At 43.4% G+C, this 23,219-nt stretch overlaps 1 protein-coding gene across 1 annotated transcript in view; it reads right to left on the bottom strand.

Moving 5' to 3' along the window:
• The window catches only part of PRKN (parkin RBR E3 ubiquitin protein ligase), a 1,416,888-nt gene that overhangs the window by 192,926 nt on the left and 1,200,743 nt on the right, over positions 1-23,219 (bottom strand). The window contains exon 9 of the mRNA XM_029058315.2: positions 20,708-20,857. Within this exon, the coding sequence (XP_028914148.1) occupies positions 20,708-20,857 (150 nt within the window). The remainder of the gene's footprint in view (positions 1-20,707; positions 20,858-23,219) is intronic.

The following is a 23,219-nucleotide window of genomic DNA, read 5'->3' as shown; positions in this document are numbered from 1 at the left end:
GAGGTACTTAATAATCCATGTGTTATTCTAGTTACTGTAAAACATCAAGGTTAAGAGGCTTTCCAATGCTCATTTATCAGCTGAGTAAAGAAATACTATCCATTTTCACATAAACCTCACAAGAAGAATAAATGGCTTACCCAAGAAAACCAAACTGTTTGGGCTTGTTCAAATTATTATGGACAAGTTTAAACTTTATTCAACTGCTTTATTATATTATAAACTACCTTTCCAACAAAATGAAATAATGCTCCTATTTGGGACCACCTGGGGTGAACTTCAACTCTGGAAATTCAGAGGAAAAAGTTTTGGGTTTCAGAAAAAAATCAAGTCATTCTTTCTTTAAAATTCATATATTCTCCACCATATGCTTACTGAAATTATCATGTACTTTGTTCTATTCATATTTCATTGTATTGAAAAAGATTAGCGCTTTTTCTCTGAGTTTACTTCCTCTTAATGCCTTCCAATAGCTGGTGTCTCCATTTCTCTAGCTCAGACATTCAGATGAGATATAATTTAGAAAAAGATTTTAGAAAAAGAGCTACTGACCACACCAAATCATTCATTATATAAGCTCATTGTGCACTGGGGATGCCTCTACCATCTCTATTATAGTGTAATGCCATACTCTCCCAAGTGCTTAGTACAGTGCTCTGCTCACTCGTAAGCACTCAGTAAATACAACTGATTGATAGAGAAGCAACGTGGCCTAGTGGAAAGAGCCTGGACCTGTCAGAGGACCCAGGTTCTAATCCAAGCTCCATCATTTGTCTGTTAGGTGACCTTGGACAAGTCACCTAACTGCTCTGTGCCTCAATTCCCTCATCTGAAAAGTATCGACCCAACTCCAGTTCTCCACACTACTTACAACGGAGCCCCATGTGGGACCTGATTATCTTGTATCTACCTTAGGGCTTAGTACAGTGCTTGCAACAAAGTAACCACTTAAGAAATACCACAATTATTATTTTCCCTCTGATTTAGACTCAGAAAAAAGTTTCAATATAAGTTAGTAAAAAAAAAGAAGGCACTAAAAGGAAATGCATAACCTTACTGATTTAATCCAAGGTGCATTACTCTATATTGGAAAAAGGGGATAATTAGGTTGAAGGGGGTTCTGTATCAGAGAGCCACACATCACTCTGGCAATAAGGGAATGACTAAATGAGATTCCAAGGTTCAGAACACCAAATAAATGAATCTTTTTCTCCAGATCCAGATTAAAAGGCATTGATAATACAAACTATCTTTATGAAGAAGCTTGACGTATTGGGAACAGCATGACCCTATCTAAAAAAGCCAGGCTTGGGAGTCTGGTAACCTAAGTTCTAATCTTCTCTGCCACTTGCCTCTCTGGCCGGTCATTCTCGGTCTCCTTCGCTGGCGCCTCCTCCCCCTCCCATCCTTTAACTGTTGGAGTTCCTCAAGGGTCAGTTCTTGGCCCTCTTCTGTTCTCCATTTACACTCACTCCCTCGGTGAACTCATTCGCTCTCACGGCTTTGACTACCATCTCTACGCAGATGACACGCAGATCTACATCTCCGCCCCTGTCCTCTCCCCCTCCCTTCAGGCTCGCATCTCCTCCTGCCTCCGGGACGTCTCCACCTGGATGTCGGCCCGCCACCTAAAACTCAACATGAGCAAGACTGAGCTCCTCATCTTCCCTCCCAAACCCGGTCCTCTCCCAGACTTCTCTATCACCGTGGATGGCACGACCATGCTTCCCGTCTCTCAGGCCCGCAATCTCGGTGTCATCCTTGACTCGTCTCTCTCGTTCACCCCACACATCCTATCTGTTACCAAGACCTGCCGGTTTCACCTTTAAAATATCGCCAAGATCCGCCCTTTCCTCTCCACCCAAACGGCTACCTTACTGCTACGGGCTCTCGTTATATCCCGGCTAGACTACTGTGTCAGCCTTCTCTGATCTCCCGTCCTCCTCTCTCGCCCTGCTCCGGTCTATTCTTCACTCCGCTGCCGGCTCATCTTCCTGCAGAAACGATCTGGGCATGTCACTCCCCTTCTTAAACAACTCCAGTGGTTGCCTATCAACCTCCGCTCCAAACAAAAACTCCTCACTCTAGGCTTCAAGGCTCTCCATCACCTTGCCCCTTCCTACCTCTCCTCCCTTCTCTCTTTCTACCGCCCACCCCGCACGCTCCGCTCCTCTGCCGCCCACCTCCTCACCGTCCCTCGGTCTCGCCTATCCCGCCGTCGACCCCCGGGCCACGTCCTCCCGCGGTCCTGGAACGCCCTCCCTCCTCACGTCCGCCAAACTGATTCTCTTCCCCTCTTCAAAACCCTACTTAAAACTCACCTCCTCCAAGAGGCCTTCCCAGACTGAGCTCCTCTTCTCCCTCTACTCCTTCTACCACCCCCCCCTTCACTTCTCCGCAGCTTAACCATCTTTTCCCCCCATTTCTCTCTGCTCCTCCTCCTCTCCCTTCCCATCCCCTCAGCACTGTACTCGTCCGCTCAACTGTATATATTGCCATTACCCTATTTATTTTGTTAATGAAATGTACATCGCCTTGATTCTATTTAGTTGCCATTGTTTTTACGAGATGTTCTTCCCCTTGACTCTATTTATTGCCATTGTTCTTGTCTGTCCGTCTCCCCCGATTAGACTGTAAGCCCGTCAAAGGGCAGGGACTGTCTCTATCTGTTGCCGACTTGTTCATTCCAAGCGCTTAGTACAGTGCTCTGCACATAGTAAGCGCTCAATAAATACTATTGAATGAATGAATGAACTTGCCTGCTCAGTGACTTGGGACAAGTCACTTAATTTCTCTGGGCCGCAGAAACCTCTTCTGTAAAATAGTGATTCAATACTTATTCTCCTTCCTACTTAGTCTGCGAGTTTCATTTGGGTCAGAAACTGTACCTGATCAGGCAATCTTATATCTACCCCTGTCTTTAGCAAAGTGCTTGGCACATAGTAAGTTCGTTGTGGGTAAGGAACTTTCCTAATCACTCTGCTGTATTGTACTCTTCAAAGTGCTTAGTTCGGTGCTTAGCACATAAGTGGTCAGTATCATTGATTGACTGATATTAAGTGTTTAACAAGTGCTTATAATTGTTACATAAAAAACAGTCTGGGATAATTTCCAAAAACTATGTCTCCAAATATGAAATCCTAAATCTGTGTGGCCAAGTTAGATACGTTGCTTCCTTTGCATTCTGGGCCAGAAAAGTCTGAGCTTTCTCACTGACTCACTTCAAGATGAAATTGATTTTGGTTGAATTTATTAAGTATTGCTTCAGAATTGGCTATATTACACTGAGACTGTCCCCTGAGACACATGCAAGGTGAGATGATCCATCGATCTGGGCTACACTGCCAACAACTTTGCGGCAATTAACTGAACATTTCTCTGTACAAGAAATAATGGATTCCTACACTTTGCTACATAGAGCTGTGTGTTTTCCTTTTTTACCATAGTTTTTTTTTTTAAGTTTTCTATCTTTGTACTACAAGCTGTCTTGCAGTCAAAACGTCTAGCGAGATTCTTTCGGATCTTGGCAAGTTAGCCAATCTACTAGTTTAAAAATAGTTTAGGGGGTACACTTATGACAAATAAATCTAGATTACATATTCCGAGACATTTCTTAAAATGGGCTTTCTTTTCTAAGCCAATCACTTGGATGACTCGGAGAAGAGTTTTACACCCTGTTCTTGAAGAACTCCAGGCTGTGTCTTTATTGGCAAGCATATCTATTTGTATTATTTTTCCTCAAATGTTTTTTGGTCTATTCCTTTCAAATGACACCACAACACACTTGTGACAGCTTGTATGGTTTGTGGTTTGCCACTGCCACTTCTCAGGCCTGGTATTTCTTCAATCAGCCTCAGGTTGACATCTTCCCAGCGCTTAGAACATAGTAAGTGCTTAACAAATACCATCATTATTATTTTGGAAGACTCTCTTTGAATAATAATAATAATGGTGGTATTTGTTAAGCGCTTACTATGTGCAAAGCACTGTTCTAAGAGCTGGTGGGATACAAGGTGATCAGGTTGTCCCACGTGGGGCTCACAGTTTTTAATCCCCATTGTACAGACGAGGTCACTGAGGCACAGAGAAGTTAAGTGACTTGCCCAAAGCCACACAGCTGGCAAGTGGTAGAGACGGGATTAGAATCCATGACCTCTGACTCCCAAGCCCGGGCTCTTTCCACTGAGCCACGCTGCTTCTCTGAAAAGAGTTGGCATATTACTGGCGGTTAGGAACCAGACCAATCAGAAAGCAGTGTGCCCTAGTAGAAAGAGCACGAGCCGCAGAGTCAGAGGATCTGAGTTCTAATCCTGCCCCTGGAATTTGCCTGCTGTGAGACCTTGGGTAAGTCACTTCACTTCATTGGGCTTCAGTTCCCTATCTGTAAAATGGGGACTCAATACCTGCTCTCTCTCCAACTTTTTTTTGTTTTGTTAATGGTATTTGCTAAATGCTACTACTATGTGCCAGGGACTGTACTAAGTGCTGGGGTGGATACACACTTATTGGGTTGGACAAAATACAAGTCCCACATGGGCTCACAGCATTAATCCACATTTTATAGATGAAGCCACTGAGGAATAGAGTATTTAAGTGATTTGTCCAAGGTCACCCAGTAGACAAGTAACAAGGCCACTTGTCACACGAGCCACTTTCAGTGTGAGCCCCACGTGGAGCCTGATGATCGTGTAACTACCCCAGAGCTTAGTACAATGCTTGGCATATAGTATGCGCTTAACAAACACCACAGTTATTATTACTCTACCAATGTCACTATAGCTGGTTAGCAGTGGCCAAACCTAGCATTGTATAGCGGATAGAGCATGGACCTGGGAGTCAGAAGGGCAAAGGTTCTAATCCCGGCTCCTCCACTTGTTTGCTATGTGACCTTGAGCAAATCACTTAACTTCTCTAGGCCTCGGTTACCTCATCTGTAAAATGGGGATTGAGACTGTAAATCCAATGGAGGACAGGGACTGTGTCCAACCTGATTTGCTTGTATCTACCCCAGTGTTTAGTACAGGGCCTAGAACATAGTAAGTGCTTAACAAATACCATAATTAATATTATTATTGAAAGAATTTAAGTGAATCAGCACATAAATGATGGGTTACATCATGTTAGAGTTAAAGTATGTTTTTGTCCAGTTTAACAGAGAAGAGTTGAAAAGTGTTGGGATGAAGTAATGTTAATGACTGAGGTATTTGTTAAGAGCTCAGTATGTGCCAAGGACTGTACTAAGCATCAGAGTAGATACAGTATCATCAGACCAGACCCAATCTGGCCAATATTTTATTTTGGCCTGAGCTTGCATCTCTATGCGAAATGTGATATAAAATTTAAATATAATGAAGAAACTGCCCAAGAAGAAATAGCATGGCCTAGTAGAAAAAGCATCGGCCTGGGAGTCAGAGGACATGGGTCCTAATTCCCGCTATTTCACTTTTCTGCTGTGTGAACTTGGGAAAGTCACTTGACAATCTGTGCCTCAGTTACCTCATCTGCAAAATGGGGATTAAATCCTCCTCCTGCTAATCTAAACTGCAGGATTGGGACTGGGTCTAACCTAACATATTGTGGAATTGGGACTGTGTCTAACCTGACTAACATATTTACTCCAGTGCTCAGTACAGGGTGTGACACATAATAAGCTCTTAATAATTACAAAGAAGAAGAGGGATATAAAGTCTGGGGTGTGACTGGGGACTGCAACCATAAAATAGATTGGACATTACTGGCTATCAACTGGATCTGATGCTTGATATCGTATGGACACCACACTTTAAGAGCCCCAACCTCTGAGTCATAATAATAATGTTGGTATTTGTTAAGTGCTTACTATGTGCAGAGCACTGTTCTAAGCGCTGGGGTAGATACAGGGAAATCAGATTATCCCATGTGAGGCTCACAGTCTTAATCCCCATTTTACAGATGAGGTAGCTAAGGCGCAGAGAAGTGAAGTGACTTGTCCACAGTCACACAGCTGACAAGTGGCAGAGCCGGGATTCGAACCCATGATCTCTAACTCCCAAGCCCGGGCTCTTTCCACTGAGCCACACTGCTTCTCTAAGATGTGTCCCTGATGTAGCTATAGGTCGGAAACGACTCGACAGCATAAGACACGACAACGCTTCTTGAGGGTAGGGACTGGGTCTACCAACGCTACTGAACTGGACTTTCACAAGAACTTAGTACAGTGCACTGCACATAGTAAGAGCTCAATGATGGTCTGATTCTTAAAATTTTATTTGCAAACATAATAATTATGGAATTTTTTGAGCGCTTACTGTGTGCCAAGCATTGTCCTAAACACTGGGGTAGACACAAAGTAATCAGGTTGTCCCACGTGGGGCTCACAATCTTAATCTCCACTTTACAGATGAGGTAACTGAGGTGCAGAGAGGTTGAGTGGCTTGCCTAAGGTCACACAGCAGACAGGTGACGGAACCGGGATTAGAATCCATGTCCTCTGACTCCCAAGCCTGTGCTCTTTGCACTAAGCCAAGCTGAAATATATGGGTCAGTCAGGAATGATGGTATTTGTTAAGCGCTTATTATATGCCAAGCACTCTTCTAGACGCTGTAACATCCTAATGCTTCTCTTACCATGTACGTATTTAGTAGTAATGACATTTATTGAGAACTTAAGTAGTGTAGCACACTGCACTAAGTACTAGGGACAGTACACCAGAAAACACATTTCCTGCCCAGAAGGAGCTTACAATTTAATGAGAGCTTCATATACTTACATGGAATGAGTGTTATTTTTATGTTTTAAACGTTCAGAAGGGGTCTCTCTGTTGGAATTTTCTCTCCCTTCCTGGGCTGGAGCAGGGCTGGACAGAATTCCCAATGGCCCGGAATCCAACAGCCTCCCTCCTCAAGGCAAGTCCTGGAGGCATTGAGCAGACCACTTTTTTTTTCATGGTATTTAAGTGCTTACTATGTGTAGGACACTGTTTAAAGTGCAGTGGCAGATACAATTAAGTCTGGTAGAATACAGTCTCTGTCCCACTGGGGGCTTGCTGTCCAAGTAGGAGAGAGATCAGGTTTTCAATCCCCATTTTACTGATATACTGAGAAGTTAAGTGACTCACCCAAGGTCACACCACACACTAGTGGCAGATCTGGGATGAGAGACCAGGTCCTCTGATTTCCAGGCCCATTCTCCTTCCACTAGGCCACGCTGCTTTTCATGTTTCATGCTGCAGGAGTTGCTTCTCCCTGCCCTGACTTGAACAGCAATAAATTATTACAATCTTTCATGCTGTGCAGGGTTACATTGGGTCAGGTTGGCACAAGACCTCTGTTTCTTACAGTTTATCGTGAGAATCTGATGCTAAGTTGATTCTATGCTGCTGCCGACATTCTTTGCATTCCTTCTCAGATTTGTGTACTTCTAGGATGCAATCCTCAGCTCCCAGCAGTTTCAAGATTTTGGATGATCCTATCAATTTGTTGGAGGAATTTTCTGGAGATCTAGAAACATATTTACATATTTTGGGGATGTTCCTTTTTTTTAATGGGATTTGTTAACAGCTTACTGTGCACAAAGCAGTGCTAGGGAAAATACAAGTTAATCAGGTCTATAGTCTGTCCCACATGGGGCTCATAGTCTAAGTAAGAGAGGAAACAGGTATTTCATCCCCATTTTACAACTGAGGAAACTGAGGCACAGAAGAGTGAAGTGACAAGTGACTTGATCAAGGTCACAGAAGCAGGCAAGTGGCAAATCAGGATTAGAATCCAGGTCCTCTGAATTCCAGGACCATGTTCTTTCCACTATACCACAATACCAATTCCTTTTTGCTCATTCATTCATTCATTCATTCATTCAATCGTATTTACAGAGAAGCAGCGTGGCTCAGTGGAAAGAGCACGGGCTTTGGAGTCAGGGCTCATGAGTTTGAATCCCAGCTCTGCCACTTGTCGGCTGTGTGACTGTGGGCAAGTCACTGAACTTCTCTGTGCCTCAGTTCCCTCGTCTGTAAAATGGGGATGAAGACTGTGAGCCCCACGTGGGACAACCTGATTCCCCTATGTCTACCCCAGCGCTTAGAACAGTGCTTGGCACATAGTAAGCGCTTAACAAATACCAACATTATTATTATTATTATTATTACTGAGTGCTTACTGTGTGCAGAGAACTGTACTAAGCATGTGGAAAGTACAATTCAGCAACAGATACAGACAATCCCCACCCGACACCGGGCTCACATTCTAGAGGGGGAGACAGACCATAAAACAAAACAAGTAGACAGGCATCACTACCAGCGTGGCTCAGTGGAAAGAGTCTGGGTTTCGGAGTCAGAGGTCATGAGCTCGACTCCCGGCTCTGCCACTTGTCAGCTGTGTGACTATGGGCAAGTCACTTAACTTCTCTGGGCCTCAGTTACCTCATCTGTAAAATGGGGATTAACTGTGAGCCTCACGTGGGACGACCTGATTCCTCTGTATCTTCCCCAGTGCTTAGAACAGTGCTCTGCACATAGTAAGCGCTTAACAAATACCAACATTATTATTATTACCACCAAAATAAATAGAAGCATAGATAAATGTACTTCATTCATAAAATTAATGGAGCAATAAATATGTACAAATATACACAAGTGCTGTGGGGAGGGGAAGGGGGTAGAGCAGAGGGAGGGAGTAGGGGCAATGGGGAGGGCAGGAGGGGCAGGGGGAAAGGGAGGGCTCAGTCTGGGAAGGCCTCCTGGAGGAGGTGAGCTCTCAGTAGGGCTTTGAAGAGGGGAAGAGAGTTATTTTGGTGAATGTGAGGAGAGAGAGCATTACAAGTCAGAGGTAGGACGTGGGCCAGAGGCCGACAACCAGACAGGCGGGAATGAGGCACAGAGAGGAGGTTAGCAGTAGAGGAGCAGAGTATGTGGGGTGGGCTGTAGACAGAGAGAAGGGAGGTGAGGGAGGAGGGGTAAGGTGATGGAGAGCTTTGAAGCCAATAGTGAGGAGTTTTTGCCTCAAGAGAAGGTTGATAAGCAACCACTGGAGATTTTTGAGGAGGGGAGTGACAAGCCCAGGGCATATCTGCAGAAAGATAATCCAGGCTGTGGAGTGAAGAATAGAGTGAAGCAGGGAGAGACAGAGGATGGGATATCAGAAAGGAGGCTCCTGCAGCAGTCCAGTCAGGATATTATGAGAGATTGTACCAGCAAGGTAGCAGTTTGGATGGAGAGGAAAGGGTGGATCTTCGCGATTTTGCGTAATGTGACTGTATAAAACAGACAGAATAAGTTAGGGCCTGTTATCTGCTTTGCTTTATTGCTGTTGGAGAGTGGACCAGACAAGGTACATTCAAATTTGACTTGATTCGCCATATCATCATGGCCTAGCGTTAGGATAAAGGTAAAAAATGTACATAAATTTCCTAGCTAGTCAAGCTTGCTTTTATTAGTCATATCAGTCTGCAGGTGGTATGTGGGCATTCCCTCTTTCAGGAGGCCTTCCCTGATAAATCTCTCACCTTCCCTTCTTATTTCCCTCCACACTCCAACTATTTTCAAATCAGCAATTCCGTGCCACTGGGAACTTGGATACTCATACTCCTCTGTTAATCGAGTGCTTAATGTGTGCAGAGCACTGAACTAAGTATTTGAGAGGGAAAAATTCACCTGAGGTGGTAGACACATTCCCTGCCTGCAAAAAGCTTATAGTCTAGAAGCTTCTATATCTACCATTACTCCCTATAGCATCCTCACACCTGCAATTTATTTTAGTGTCTTTTTACCTGCTGGACTATAAGCTCCATGAGAGCAGGAATCTCATCTACAAACCCCACTGGATTCTCCGGAACACTTAGTTCAGTGGTCTGCGGAGAGTCAATAATCTATCAATATGATTGATTGACTGGAAAGCCTGCTCTTTAATAGCAGAATTCAGGGAGTGCTTTGACTTTGGCATTTCTGATGAAAACCTTTGGCTTTGGGGATTGTGTCCAGGGTGTAGACTTCTGTTTAATTCAGACATTGTCTCGTAGTGTCGACTGAATCTGCAAAGTGGTTCGTAACCATTTGGGTGTCTTCTGGTATACTTGGTTCTACGGGACATTCATCTGGATAGAACACTTCTTAACCTAATCAAGGTCAACCTGCTGAGTTGATAGAGTTTCCCAATAGTACAGAAGAATATTTCGATACCAGTTTGCTGATATCGTATTGCAACAGTGTTCTAGACTTTCAACGCATTGTGGGCAGGAGTGTGTCTACCAACTCTGTTACAGTGAACTCTCTGAAGCACTCAGCACAGTGCTCTGCACATAGTAAATGCTCAATAAATACCACTGATTGATTGCAACTTCAAGCATGGTAGCATAGAAAATTCTGGAGCAATGTGGCCTAAGGGAAAAAGTAGAGGTGTGGGAGTCAGAAGACCTGAGTCTTCTTGCTTTGCCACTTGTCTGCTATATGTCCTTGAATAAGTCACTTAATTTATCTGTGTCTCAGTTTCCTCAACAGCAAAATGGGGACTGAATACCCATTCTCCCTCCTACTTAGACTGTGAGCCCCATGTGGGACAGGGTCTGTGTCCAATCTGACTGACCTGTAATTAGGCCAGCGTCTACAACAGTGCTTGTCACCCAGTAAGCACTTAAAAATACCATAATTATTAGATAGGAAATGCTTTATATCATCAAATCTACCACACAATCTTATTTCACATCAATCGTGATGGGGGAAAAGTCAGAGTGTGTTCAATTCTAACTTGCTTCCTGTGCAAGTCATCTTGGGCAAGTCACTTTACTTCTGGGTACCTCAGTTTGTTTAATGGGGATAAAATCATCATTGCGCCTCCTTCTTAGACACCAAGGCCCATTGGGGCAGGGATTGTGTCCAACCTGCTTATCTACCCCAGAAATTAATTTAGTGCTTGGTACATACTAAGAGCTTAACAAATAGGACGATTATTATTCTTATTATTAACTTAACCAGCTGCACCACTGTGGAATTGCTTAATAGTGTTATTGATCTCCTCAGGACAATCAAATTTGTTTTACAATACCCAAAGCCCTGATCTGTGGGTGTCAAATGCATTCACAAGATGAATGTAGTTTAAATTACTGGCATGAGAATGCCTAAACACTGAATTATACTATGAATATCTAACCCAGTTGCCCCAATGGTATAGGACTCACATATTTTACTCCAACTGAACATGGACCAAAAGTCGCATGGCCTAGTGGGTAGAGCTCAGGCCTGCGAGTCAGAAGGACCTGAGTTCTAATCCCAGCTCCACCACTTTTCTGTTGTGTGACCTTGGGCAAATCACTTTATTCCTCTAAGCCTCAGTTCCCTCATCTGGAAAATGGGGATTAAGACTGTGAGTCCCATGCGGGACAGGGACTAAATCCAACCTGATTAGCTAGTACCTACCTCAGTGCTTAGTACAGTGTCTAGGACATCGTAAATTCTTAAAAAATACCTTAAAAAAAGAGGAACCAGAAAATAGCCTAAAGGAATATATGAAGGGAGTTGAGTCTTTAAAGTCTAAGAAATTTTCTTCAACTAGCAAACTACAAAGCCAGACTCCAGTTTTTTTAATGGCATATGTTGGGGATATACTATGTGCCCTGCCCTGTACTAAGTGCTGGGGTAGATACAAAGTAGTCAGGTTGGACCCAGTCATGTCCCACATGGGGCTCACAGTCTTAATCCCCATTTTTATAGGTAAGACAGTGATGTGACTTGCTCAAGGACACACAGCAGACAAGTGGCTGAGCTGGGATTAGAACCAGGTCCTTCTGCCTTCTAGACCTATGACCTATCCACTAGGCCATGGTGCTTCCAATTCTTGTGCTTCCATTGGGGAATTCCAATCTTTACCAAAAATGAACAAAAAAATCCTGCCTGTGGCTCGTATATATGACATCCAACCATCTTCCTTCTCATAGTTCACTGTATTCATTTTTAAAGAGACTTAGTGTGAGAGTGGCCAAACCCTGGCCATAACCTCCTCCAACAAGAAAACACCACAGGGAGACTCTTTCAAGCATTAGCAGTGACATAATTTGTTATCAGTAGAGAGGGGCCTGCCATGTTTTCTTATCTCTGACTTCCATACACAACTTAAGGTCACTGCAACACAATTTTTCAAGCACTGTTGTTGGAAAAAACAAAGCACCAAGGTCCCCCCAGAACTCTGGAGGCAGGAATATCCCTCCACCCACTTCCTTATTACCTATTGGAAGTGCTGCTTCCATGGAGAATCACCAGGGAGAAACCTCAGTAAATTCATCTACAAAATGGGGGTTCAGACTGTGAGCTCTACTTGGGACAAGGACTGTGTCAATCAAGCAATTGATGGTATCTATTGAGTGCTCACTCTGTGCAAAGCACTGTTCCAAATGCTTGCCCAATCCGATTGCCTTCTATTTACATATGCCATTTAGTACATTTCCTGGTACATAGTAAGAGATTAACAAATACCATTTCAAAAAATGCAATCCAAGCCATTGATTCTCTACTCTACTTCAACATGGCTGTTCAAGCAGAGCAGGGGTGAGGGTGCTGGTAGAAGAATTGCCAGAAGTGTGTGCCAGGGTCCCCTCCAAAGGGCAATAGGTGCGGAATTGTATGTCACATCTCTGATGGGCCATGTCAGTGGTATTTACTGAGCTCTTGCGATGTGCAGAACAGTGTACTAAGCACTTGGGAGAGCATACAGTACAACAGAACTGAAAAGAGAAAACACTGAGGTGGGCATGAAGGATGTGGGAAAAGGAACATGCAATTGTTATTTACCCAATCCAAAAGCAGTAGGTACTGATGAAGGTTTGAGAGGAGTAGGTTCAAACTGGAAGAAAACATTTCATACAGCAGCTGGAAAGGACCTGGTTTCTAATCCTGGTTCTGCCACTTGTCTGCTATGTGACCTTGGTTAGAACTTCTGTGTGCCTCATCTGTAAAATGAGGATTAAATCATCCTTCATCTAATTTAGATTGTAAATCCTACCTCACCTCCTTTCTCTCCTTCTGCAGCTCACCCCGTACACTCCACTCCTCTGCCGCTCACCTCCTCACGGTGCCTCGTTCTCATCTGTCCCGCCGTCGACCCTTGGCCCACGTCCTACTCTGACCTGGAATGCCCTCCCTCTTCACATCTGAAAAACTAGCTCTCTTCCCCTCTTCAAAGCCCTACTGAGAGCTCACCTCCTCCAGGAGGCCTTCCCAGACTGAGCCCTCCCTTTCCCTCTGCCCCTTCTCCCCTCCCCATTTCCCCTACTCCCTCTACTCTACCCCCTTCCCCTCCCCACAGCACTTATATATATTTGTATATATTATTTATTGCTCTGCTTCATTAATGATGTGTATATATCTTTGATTCTATTTATCTATTTTGATGGTATTGATACCTATCTACTTGTTTTGTTTTGCTGACTGTCTCCCCTTTTAGACTGTGAGCCCTTTGTTGGACAGGGATTGTCTCTATCTTTAGCCGAATTGTACTTTCCAAGTGCTTACTACAGTGTTCTGCACACAGTAAGTGCTCAATAAATATGATTGAATGAATGAATGTATGAATGAATACTAGGGCGACAGGGACTTGGTCCAACCTGATAAACTTGGATCTACCCCAGTACTTAGAACAGTGCTTGACACATCAAAATGCTTAACAATTATCATGAAAATTTGTTCTTTAAATCTATTTCATGGCAACCTGCCCCAACTAAACCTTGAAATGTCTAGGTGACCTTGATTATTTTCAGAAGAACAAGGGAGAGAAACAACAGATATCTTAATTATCGCTGTGCCATCCACACAACAAGAGGATGTTTTATTTCATCTTATCTAGAAAGAAAGTGACTTCAGATTCCAGTGCAATGGATAATTATTGCATTATTTTATATTAGTTTTAATGGTATTAGTCAAATGCTTAATATGCGTGTGGCACTGTTTTAAGTGCTGGGGTAGATACAAGTTTATCAGGTTGGACCAAGTCCCCATCCCACATGGACTCAGAGTCTAAATTGGAGGGAGGAGCATTTAATCCCCATTTTACAGATGGGGTACCCGAGGCACAGAGAAACTGAATGACTTTCCTAAGGTCACACAGCAAGCAACTGGCAGAGTAGGATTAGAATCCAGATCCTCAAACTGCTGGGCCCATGTTCTTTCCACTATGTGCTTCATCCAGCTGCTCAACTATTTTGTGTTAAGGCCCTGCTAAATTTATATATATATGCATATATACTATATACTATATATATATGTATATACACACACACACACACACATATATATATATATATATATAAAATGAGGCTACCGAAGTGTTTCTTTCAACCTCAGTAAACACATACTTTGGTCTACGAAGGTCAGGAGAATGGATTTCCAAGAGATCCTATTTGAATGATAAACTTTTTGTCAGGACTTTGCTTCCAAGACTTCAAATCAAGAAGGACATTCTTTTGTAAAATGCCAAACATTTTTTCATTAAGTCCTAAACATGAAATATCCTAGGAGAGCATACAATAGGTCAAAACCGTTTTATTTATTGAGCTTTCATAAGCTTTGATTACCAGAGGTTTCTCACTTCCTAGGTCACTGTGATAATGCATAATGAATTCCATATTGTGTTGCTTTTTCCATATTAAACATGTCAATTTTTCACTTCTAAGCCATAAAAGTTAGTGAGATAGGTTTGATGAATAACAATGAGGGCAGAAAAACCCATGGATAATGTGAACACCTTAGGGAATCAATTAATATTTTTATGAGCAGTGATAAAAAACACAGCCAGTATTAGCAGAATGGGAGGTCATTCAGATTCACCCTTGTTTCTGACTGGAGTTTGTTCCTTAAAACATATAAAAAGTGTTTTCTAAGTTAAAATCACCACCTACATGCACATAAATATACATCGAGATACAGGAAAGAGCTTTCATTTATCAGAGTTCACAGAGTCTCTACATTTTAGTTTTAGATGTAAGCCCTGAAGAATGCTAATCTGCAGTGTTTTGTAGTATTGAAGGTCATAGGTCAAATCAATGCCTAGCTCTCATCTTTGCAAAAAAAGGCTTCTTAATTAACTGCTATGAATTTTTCATATTGAGTATCCAGCTAAAATGCATAGAGTAAGTTTTAACCACCATTTTTCAACTAGAATTAATCAGTTTTTGATTTTGAAAAGATGTGTGTCTATACATGTTAATACATATATATATAAATTATTCATTCATTCAATTCATTCAATAGTATTTATTGAGCGCTTACTATGTGCAGAGCACTGTACTAAGCGCTTGGGATGAACAAGTTGGCAACAGATAGAGACAGTCCCTGCCGTTTGACGGGCTTACAGTCTAATCAGGGGAGATGGACAGACAAGAACAATGGCAATAAATAGAGTCAAGGGGAAGAACATCTCGTAAAAACAATGGCAACTAAATAGAATCGAGGTGATGTACAATTCATTAACAAAATAAATAGGGTAATGGAAATATATACAGTTGAGCGGACGAGTACAGTGCTGTGGGGATGGGAAGGGAGAGGTGGAGGAGCAGAGGGAAAAGGGGAAAAAGAGGGTTTAGCTGCGGAGAGGTAAAGGGGGGGTGGCAGAGGGAGTAGAGGGAGAAGAGGAGCTCAGTCTGGGAACGCCTCTTGGAGGAGGTGAGTTTTAAATAGGGTTTTGAAGAGGGGAAGAGAATCAGTTTGGCGGACATGAGGAGGGAGGGCGTTCCAGGACCGCGGGAGGACGTGACCCAGGGGTCGACGGCGGGATAGGCGAGACCGAGGGACGGTGAGGAGGTGGGCGGCGGAGGAGTGGAGCGTGCGGGGTGGGTGGTAGAAAGAGAGAAGGGAGGAGAGGTAGGAAGGGGCAAGGTGATGTAGAGCCTTGAAGCCTAGAGTGAGGAGTTTTTGTTTGGAGTGGAGGTTGATAGGCAACCACTGGAGTTGTTTAAGAAGGGGAGTGACATGCCCAGATCGTTTCTGCAGGAAGATGAGCCGGGCAGCGGAGTGAAGAATAGACCGGAGCGGGGCGAGAGAGGAGGAAGGGAGGTCAGAGAGAAGGCTGACACAGTAGTCTAGCCGGGATATAACGAGAGCCTGTAGCAGTAAGGTAGCCGTTTGGGTGGAGAGGAAAGGGCGGATCTTGGCGATATTGTAGAGGTGAAACCGGCAGGTCTCAGTAACGGATAGGATGTGTGGGGTGAACGAGAGAGACGAGTCAAGGATGACACCGAGATTGCGGGCCTGAGAGACGGGAAGCATGGTCGTGCCATCCACGGTGATAGAGAAGTCTGGGAGAGGACCGGGTTTGGGAGGGAAGATGAGGAGCTCAGTCTTACTCATGTTGAGTTTTAGGTGGCGGGCCGACATCCAGGTGGAGACGACCCGGAGGCAGGAGGAGATGCGAGCCTGAAGGGAGGGGGAGAGGACAGGGGCGGAGATGTAGATCTGCATGTCATCTGCGTAGAGATGGTAGTCAAAGCCGTGAGAGCGAATGAGTTCACCGAGGGAGTGAGTGTAAATGGAGAACAGAAGAGGGCCAAGAACTGACCTTTGAGGAACTCCAACAGTTAAAGGATGGGAGGGGGAGGAGGCTCCAGCGAAGGAGACCGAGAATGACCGGCCAGAGAGGTAAGAGGAGAACCAGGAGAGGACGAAGTCCGTGAAGCCAAGGTGAGATAAGGTATGGAGGAGGAGGGGATGGTCGACAGTGTCAAAGGCAGCAGAGAGGTCAAGGAGGATTAGAATGGAGTAGGAGACATTGGATTTGGCAAGAAGGAGGTCACGGGTGACCTTAGAGAGAGCAGTCTCGGTAGAGCGGAGGGGACGGAAGCCAGATTGGAGGGGGTCTAGGAGAGAATGGGAGTTAAGGAATTCTAAGCATCGATTGTAGACGACTCGTTCTAGGATTTTGGAAAGGAAGGGTAGTAGGGAGATAAGGCGATAACTGGAGGGGGAAGCGGGGTCAAGAGCGGGTTTTTTTTCGGATGGGGGAGACGTGGGCATGTTTGAAATTATGTCTGTATATATACACACATGGATATAAGGTTTAACTCAATGGTTTATACTATTGAGGTGTGGGGATCATCTGGGCATTTAATTTATCCTTCATCAACATCAATGGTGTCTACTGAACACGTGCTGAGGTGAAGGTCGCTAATAAACACTTCAAAAGACTACTGCAGGATTTTATAACCAAATGGAGTGGACAGACAAAAAAATGTTTAAAATATAGGAGAATGAAGAAGGATAGTATAACAGGAAATGGTGCGTGTGCATCAAGTCGAAATAGCTGAATAAATAATTGAATAGCCAAATAAATATTCCAATAAAATGTATCCTTGCTATTCCTTTCCTAAACATTCACCAGGCTCTCATGAGCGCAAAACCTCTAGGGCAACCTAATAAAATAAAAGCATCTTGATTCCAGAGAGCACAAACTAGATAGAAAAAGTAGGCAAACAAATTGTAGGCCTGAGGAAGAGAGACTTATCTGTGCTGCATATTGGATTTCTAGATTGGTCTTTTGGAAGAAATTTACTCTTCATATGGGGTTGAAAGAAGGGAGGGGCAGCATGGAATCAGTGAAATCTTATTCCACACTTAAAGAGAGGCACAACAGCCTAGAGGCAAAGACAAGTTGTGCTTGGTTCATGAGATTAATGAAGGGCTTTTCTTTGCTTCTTCCTCCAAATCCTCAGTTTGGAGTACTACCAAATCAGCTGACAGCAACAAGCTCAACTAGGCTTCTCCTAAGGAAATAAACCCTGCAGCCATATTGCAGAAAGGTGTTGATTCTCCATTTCACAGAACTCTAGATTAAACACCTAACTCCGGGGATGATTCAAAGAGGAAGAAACTCTCCACCTGGCCAAAACCTTCTCCAGAATTGCCTCCTTGGGAATCTTGGTCATGTGACAGGATTTACAGGGGAAAGCAGCCGTACTTTAAAGTGAACCATAGCAGCAGTGTCTTTACAAGTCTTTGAGTAAAACCAGAAAAACAGGGATGAGGACTAGAAAAGAAAGGCTGGAAATGTTTCTGGCCCATAGCATTAAGTTAAAGTTTTAAATGTTCACTTCATTGGCGTGACCCACTAATTAAGGTGGGCAGAGAAAGGGGTACAACCCTAGAATCCCAATTCAACTCTAAGTATTTTTTTTATTCTATATGTTAAGCACTTCTTTTGTTCCAGGGACTGAACTATGCGCTGGGACAGAGACAGGATAATCAGTTTGGACAACATCCCTGACCCACATAGGACTTAGAGTCTTAATCATCATTTTACAGATGAAGCAATTGAGGCACAGAAATGTCAAGTGACTTACCCAAGGTCACACAGCAGACGTGGCAAAGCCGGGATTAGAACCCTGGTTTACCCATGGTCAGGCCTCTGCTCTTTCCACTGGACCACCCTGCTTCCCACCCTGCTTCCAACTCATATTAAAAGAAAACATTCAATAGGTTTTGAATTGATTGCTTTCCCCAGATTGCTTACGCTCTGCACAATCACTGTGAATTGTTCGCTAAATGACGATGACTGGAGCAGAAAAATAGGCTTGATTTCATAATTTCTTGGGATCACAAAGATCACTCCTGCTTTCATTTGAATGCAATCATGAAACTCAGTCCAGAGGGATTTCTTTTCATTTAAGACATTCTCCTTTCTCAGCCCTCCTCAATTGCCTCCCCTCCCTTTCTTTCTCTTTCCAGCCCTGCAGGAGCTAAGAGTGTCCAGAAAGTACTGTTTCACTGTTTCACATGCCCCACTGAGTTTAACTAAGGTTGACCAATGCTAACCTAAGGAATGGAGGGGGTCTAAGTATTATGCCTTGCTTCCCTGAGAAAAAGAGGGACAAAACTCGCTTAGCATTGGTTTTCAAGCAACGTTTCCATCTGAATTCACCACAAAGTTGCCTTCTGTTTTTTCCACCAACTTTTAATTTAATCCTATCAGGAGCCACAGAGACATATTTGTGATTAGCATTCTTTCGTCATTTCACCCTATAATTTTGAAAGCCTTTTGTATTTGAAGTGCATTTCTCTTCACCCCCTTCTCTTTAGCTTTCAGCAGCCCATGAGCATTGGCTAGGACCTCTGATTTGTCCTCGTAACACAAATGTTTTCAATTTTTTTTTAATTTTGCTTCCCTAAAAGGCATCATTAGCTCTGCTTCTCTCTATTTAAAACCATTTTTTATGGCACTGTAAAGCCCCAGGCTTTCTGTGTTAATCTTCATTTCATTTCTTAAGCAACTCCCACAAACTATGCTACTGAGCAATCACTGAGATATTGTGCCTTTTCAAAGTCCTGTCTACTAAAAGCTACGCTCTAATGCAATAACAAACAGTTTACGCTGGATCCTGCTCAAGTTCAGCTGGGCGCTGGAAAAAAAAAAGTTAAAGGCTTTGGGCTTGCCATTTACACATTCTCATTGCAACTACCTTGATCAGCCATTTCTAAAACCAATTAGGGGAAGAATCCCAAGACGACCCACGTCCTGTGAGTCTCGGTATTTATTTCTCATTTTTGGCACCACATTCAACTTTTTCGAGCTACTGAATCTCCTGGTTTCCTTTTTTTAAAATGGTATCTGTTAGGCGCTTACTATGCACCAGGCACTTTACTAAGGGCTGGGGTTCATACAAACTAATCAGATTGGACACAGTCCATGTCCCATATGGAGCTCAGAGTTTTAACCCCCATTTCACAGATAAGGTAACTGAGGCTGAGAGGAGTGAAGTGACTTGTCCAAGGTCCCACAGCAGACAAGTGGTGGAGCCGAGATTAGAACCAGAGCCTTCTGACTCCCAGGCCTGTGCTGCATTCTCTAGTTTCAAAGCCTTTTAAGTTTCCAAAAAGGAAAACGATACCGAGTTTTCCTGAGGTAAGTGTTTCAAACTGAAAAGCTTTGGGGGCTTAAAATATTTTGGGAGCGCCTCTGGGTAGACTCTGGCATGGAATGATGACGGTAAGGCAGAGTGGGTAGCTCTCCAACAGAGCTTCACAGTGAATCCACCATAAGGCCTGTATGTCAGGATGGGGAACCATGCCTTTCAATCACAAATATTGAGAGGAACTGCCTTGTAGCATTGAAGCAACATGGCCTAGTGAAAAGACCATGGGCCAGTCAATCAGAAGACCTGGGTTCTAATACTGCTTCTGCCAACTGCTTTCTGTGTGACCTAAGGCAAGTCACTTAATTTCTCTGGGCCTCAGTTTCCTCTACTGTAAAATAGAGATTAAATACCTCTTCTCCCTCCTACTTAAACTGTGAGCCCCATGAGAGACAGGGTCTGTGTCCAACCACATTAACTTGTACCTACTCCAGGGCTTAGAACAGTATTTGACACACAGTAAAGGTTTAACAAATAGCATAAAAAAAACTACTTTCCCTCCCAACTTGGAAGCAGCTTGGCCTAGTGGATAGTTCACAGGCCCAGGAGTTAGAAGGATCTGGGTTCTAATCCCAGCCTCGCCACTTGTCTGCTGTGTGACTTCAGGCAAGTCACTTCACTTCTTCGTGCTTGAGTTACCTTTTCTGTAAAATGAGGATTAAGACTGGAAGCCCCATGCAGGACAGGGGCTGTGTCCAACCTGACAACCCCAGCACTTAGTTACTATGTGCTAGGCAATGTACTTTTTAACAAATACCTTAAAAAAATTCCTTTAGAAAGGTTTACACTATAGACACTCCCGCCCGACATCCGGGGAACTCCACGGAGCGGACCGACAACGCAGGTTCTTACCCCACAGCCCAGTCCATTTGTCTCCTCACACTGTATCTTCCTCACATCTGGATCAGGAAGCAGGCCTGCCCCACATCCTGGGCTGGGGCACAGAACTCCACCCATCTGCAGGACATACTCTTCAGCACCATACCGCTGGTAACGGGTGTACTACAAGATGAGAAAGGATCTTCATGATGGATAAAAACAGACACCAACCCTGCTCTAGTGTTTGCGCTTGAACAGTTTGGCTTAGTGAGTAGAGCACAGGTCTGGGAGTCATAAGGGCCTGGGTTCTAATCCCGACTCCACCCCATATCTACTGTGTGACCTTGGGCAAAAGCCTTAACTTCTCTGCTCCTCAGTTACCTCATCTGTAAAAAATAGGGATTAAGACTGTGATCCCAATGTGGGGCAGGCATTGTGTCCAAAGTGATTAACTTATATCTACCCTAGTGTTTAGAACAGTGCTTGGCATATAATAAGTGCTTAACATGTATCATTATCATTATTATTCCAGTTATAATTATTATTATCAATGCAATGTTTCTGGCCTCCCTGAGGAAAAAGAAGGGTGAGAGGTCATTCCCCTGAGAGCTCAGGATGCTGGTCCTTGGGAAATAAGATTTAGAACTTTGTACTCAAGTTTGAAAATATTTTATCCCATAAAAATCCTTACCATTTTATCCGCTTGATTTAACATTTACCAGTACTTCAGGATAAATTCTGAATGTATGGATCCTCTAGGATTATAATACTACCTGAGGGGACCTTAGTTAAATTGTTACTAAAATTATTGGTTTTCCCAAGCACAGCTTCTTTCAGACCTGCCTTACTTTCTTTTCAGCACCAATCCAAGCTAATATGCATGCTTGCCTTACTGAGAATAGTTCAGTCACTGTTCTTGCAATTACTTTCCAACACCTTCCAAGTTCTTGGCTTCCATTTTCCCCTTCCTGATAGGCCTATCTTCAATCTATTTCAAAAACCATTATATGGCTGTTGTCATTCTCCTGAAGGGTTAAATTATTTCTAGCATGCAGGAACTAGAAGAAAGTTAAAACCCAAATTCATGTTCCCGGAACTGTACTAAAGGCTGGGATTGATACAAGCTAATAAGGTTGGACACAGTCCATATCCACATGGGATTCACGGTAATAATCTCCATTTTACAGAGGAGATACTGAGGCACAGAGAATTTAAGTGACTTGCCCAAGGTCACACAGCAGACAAGTGACAGAGCAGGTCCTTCTAACTCCCCGCCCCATACCCCTTCCACTTGGCCATGCTGCTTCTCATTCATTTGAGATGTTCATTTCCAGTCTCAATTGATTCATTCCACGATTCCAAACTGTTTGGACACTTCCCTGAAATATTTGGAAATCAGAGTCCCTTCTGTCTCTGCTAGACTTCTATTTTACTGAGATTGCCTGCTCTTTGGTGTAGGTTTTCTTTATAGGAGATCATTTTCACGTTAACTGATGTGATAAACTTCATTAGCCAGATACATGGATATCTGAATAAAATCTAAGAATATATGGGTGATTTGTAGTTTTTAATGGGCTACTGTTCGAAAGTGGGTGGATAAAGCAAAAAAATATTTTGGGAGATAGTGACATTAAATAGTGCCAAGACTCAATTCACATATTTTGTGGGCATGAGATATATGCAGCCCTTCATTTCTGTAGGTTCTCTAATTCCATAATTGTCGCTCTACCTCTGTTTCATCTGTCTCAGCACTGACCCCTTACTCACATTCTGTCTCTGGCCTGAAAAAAAATCTTCTACCTTCATATCTGAGAACCTATCACTCTTCCCACCTGCAAAGTCTCAATGAAGGTACATCTTCTCCAAGAGGCTTTCCCTAAACCCTCATTTTGTCTTCTCTGACTTCCTTCTGCATCACCCTTGCACTTGGATTTGCTGCCTTTATTTGACCCGCCCTCGGCCCCAGTGTACTTAAGTACATATCCTTAATTTGTTTATATTGTTGTCTGTCTCCCCTTCTAGACTGTAAGCTCTTTGTGGGAAGGGAATGTCTACCAACTCTTATATTGCACATGGTAAGCACTTAATACATATGATTAATTGAGTCATTTACTGATTGGGAGTGAAAGTGAGGCAAATATCAACTGCCCAAAGATCACAGAACCAAGTGCAGTGGTGACACAGAAGGGAGTGAAAACTGGGGAAAGCAGGGTTTAATCGGGGAAGGCCTCCTGGAGGAGATATGACATTGGTACGCTTCCAAGTGCTTAGAACAGTAAGTATTGGTGAGAACGGTAGAGTTGGCAGACACAATCTCTACCCTCAAGCTGCTTACTGTCTAGAGAGGGAGACACACTAAAATGCATGTGAAGAAATGGAAGTAGTGTTAGCTTTAAGATCACCCCCCAAAAGTCAAAATACTAGAGATGCTAAGGGCAGAGCTTCATGATGTGTGGCTAGGACTTTCAGCTTTGCTATATCATTAATTCATAGTGGGAAGAGAAATGGGACAAAAGATAGAGCAAGTGCTGCTGGAAGGGTAGGA

The sequence above is a fragment of the Ornithorhynchus anatinus genome, chromosome 2 (assembly GCF_004115215.2).
Source record: "Ornithorhynchus anatinus isolate Pmale09 chromosome 2, mOrnAna1.pri.v4, whole genome shotgun sequence".
NCBI classification, from domain to species: domain Eukaryota; kingdom Metazoa; phylum Chordata; class Mammalia; order Monotremata; family Ornithorhynchidae; genus Ornithorhynchus; species Ornithorhynchus anatinus.
The sequence above is the reverse complement of the archived record's forward strand: the minus strand, read 5'-3'. Positions and strand labels throughout refer to the sequence as shown.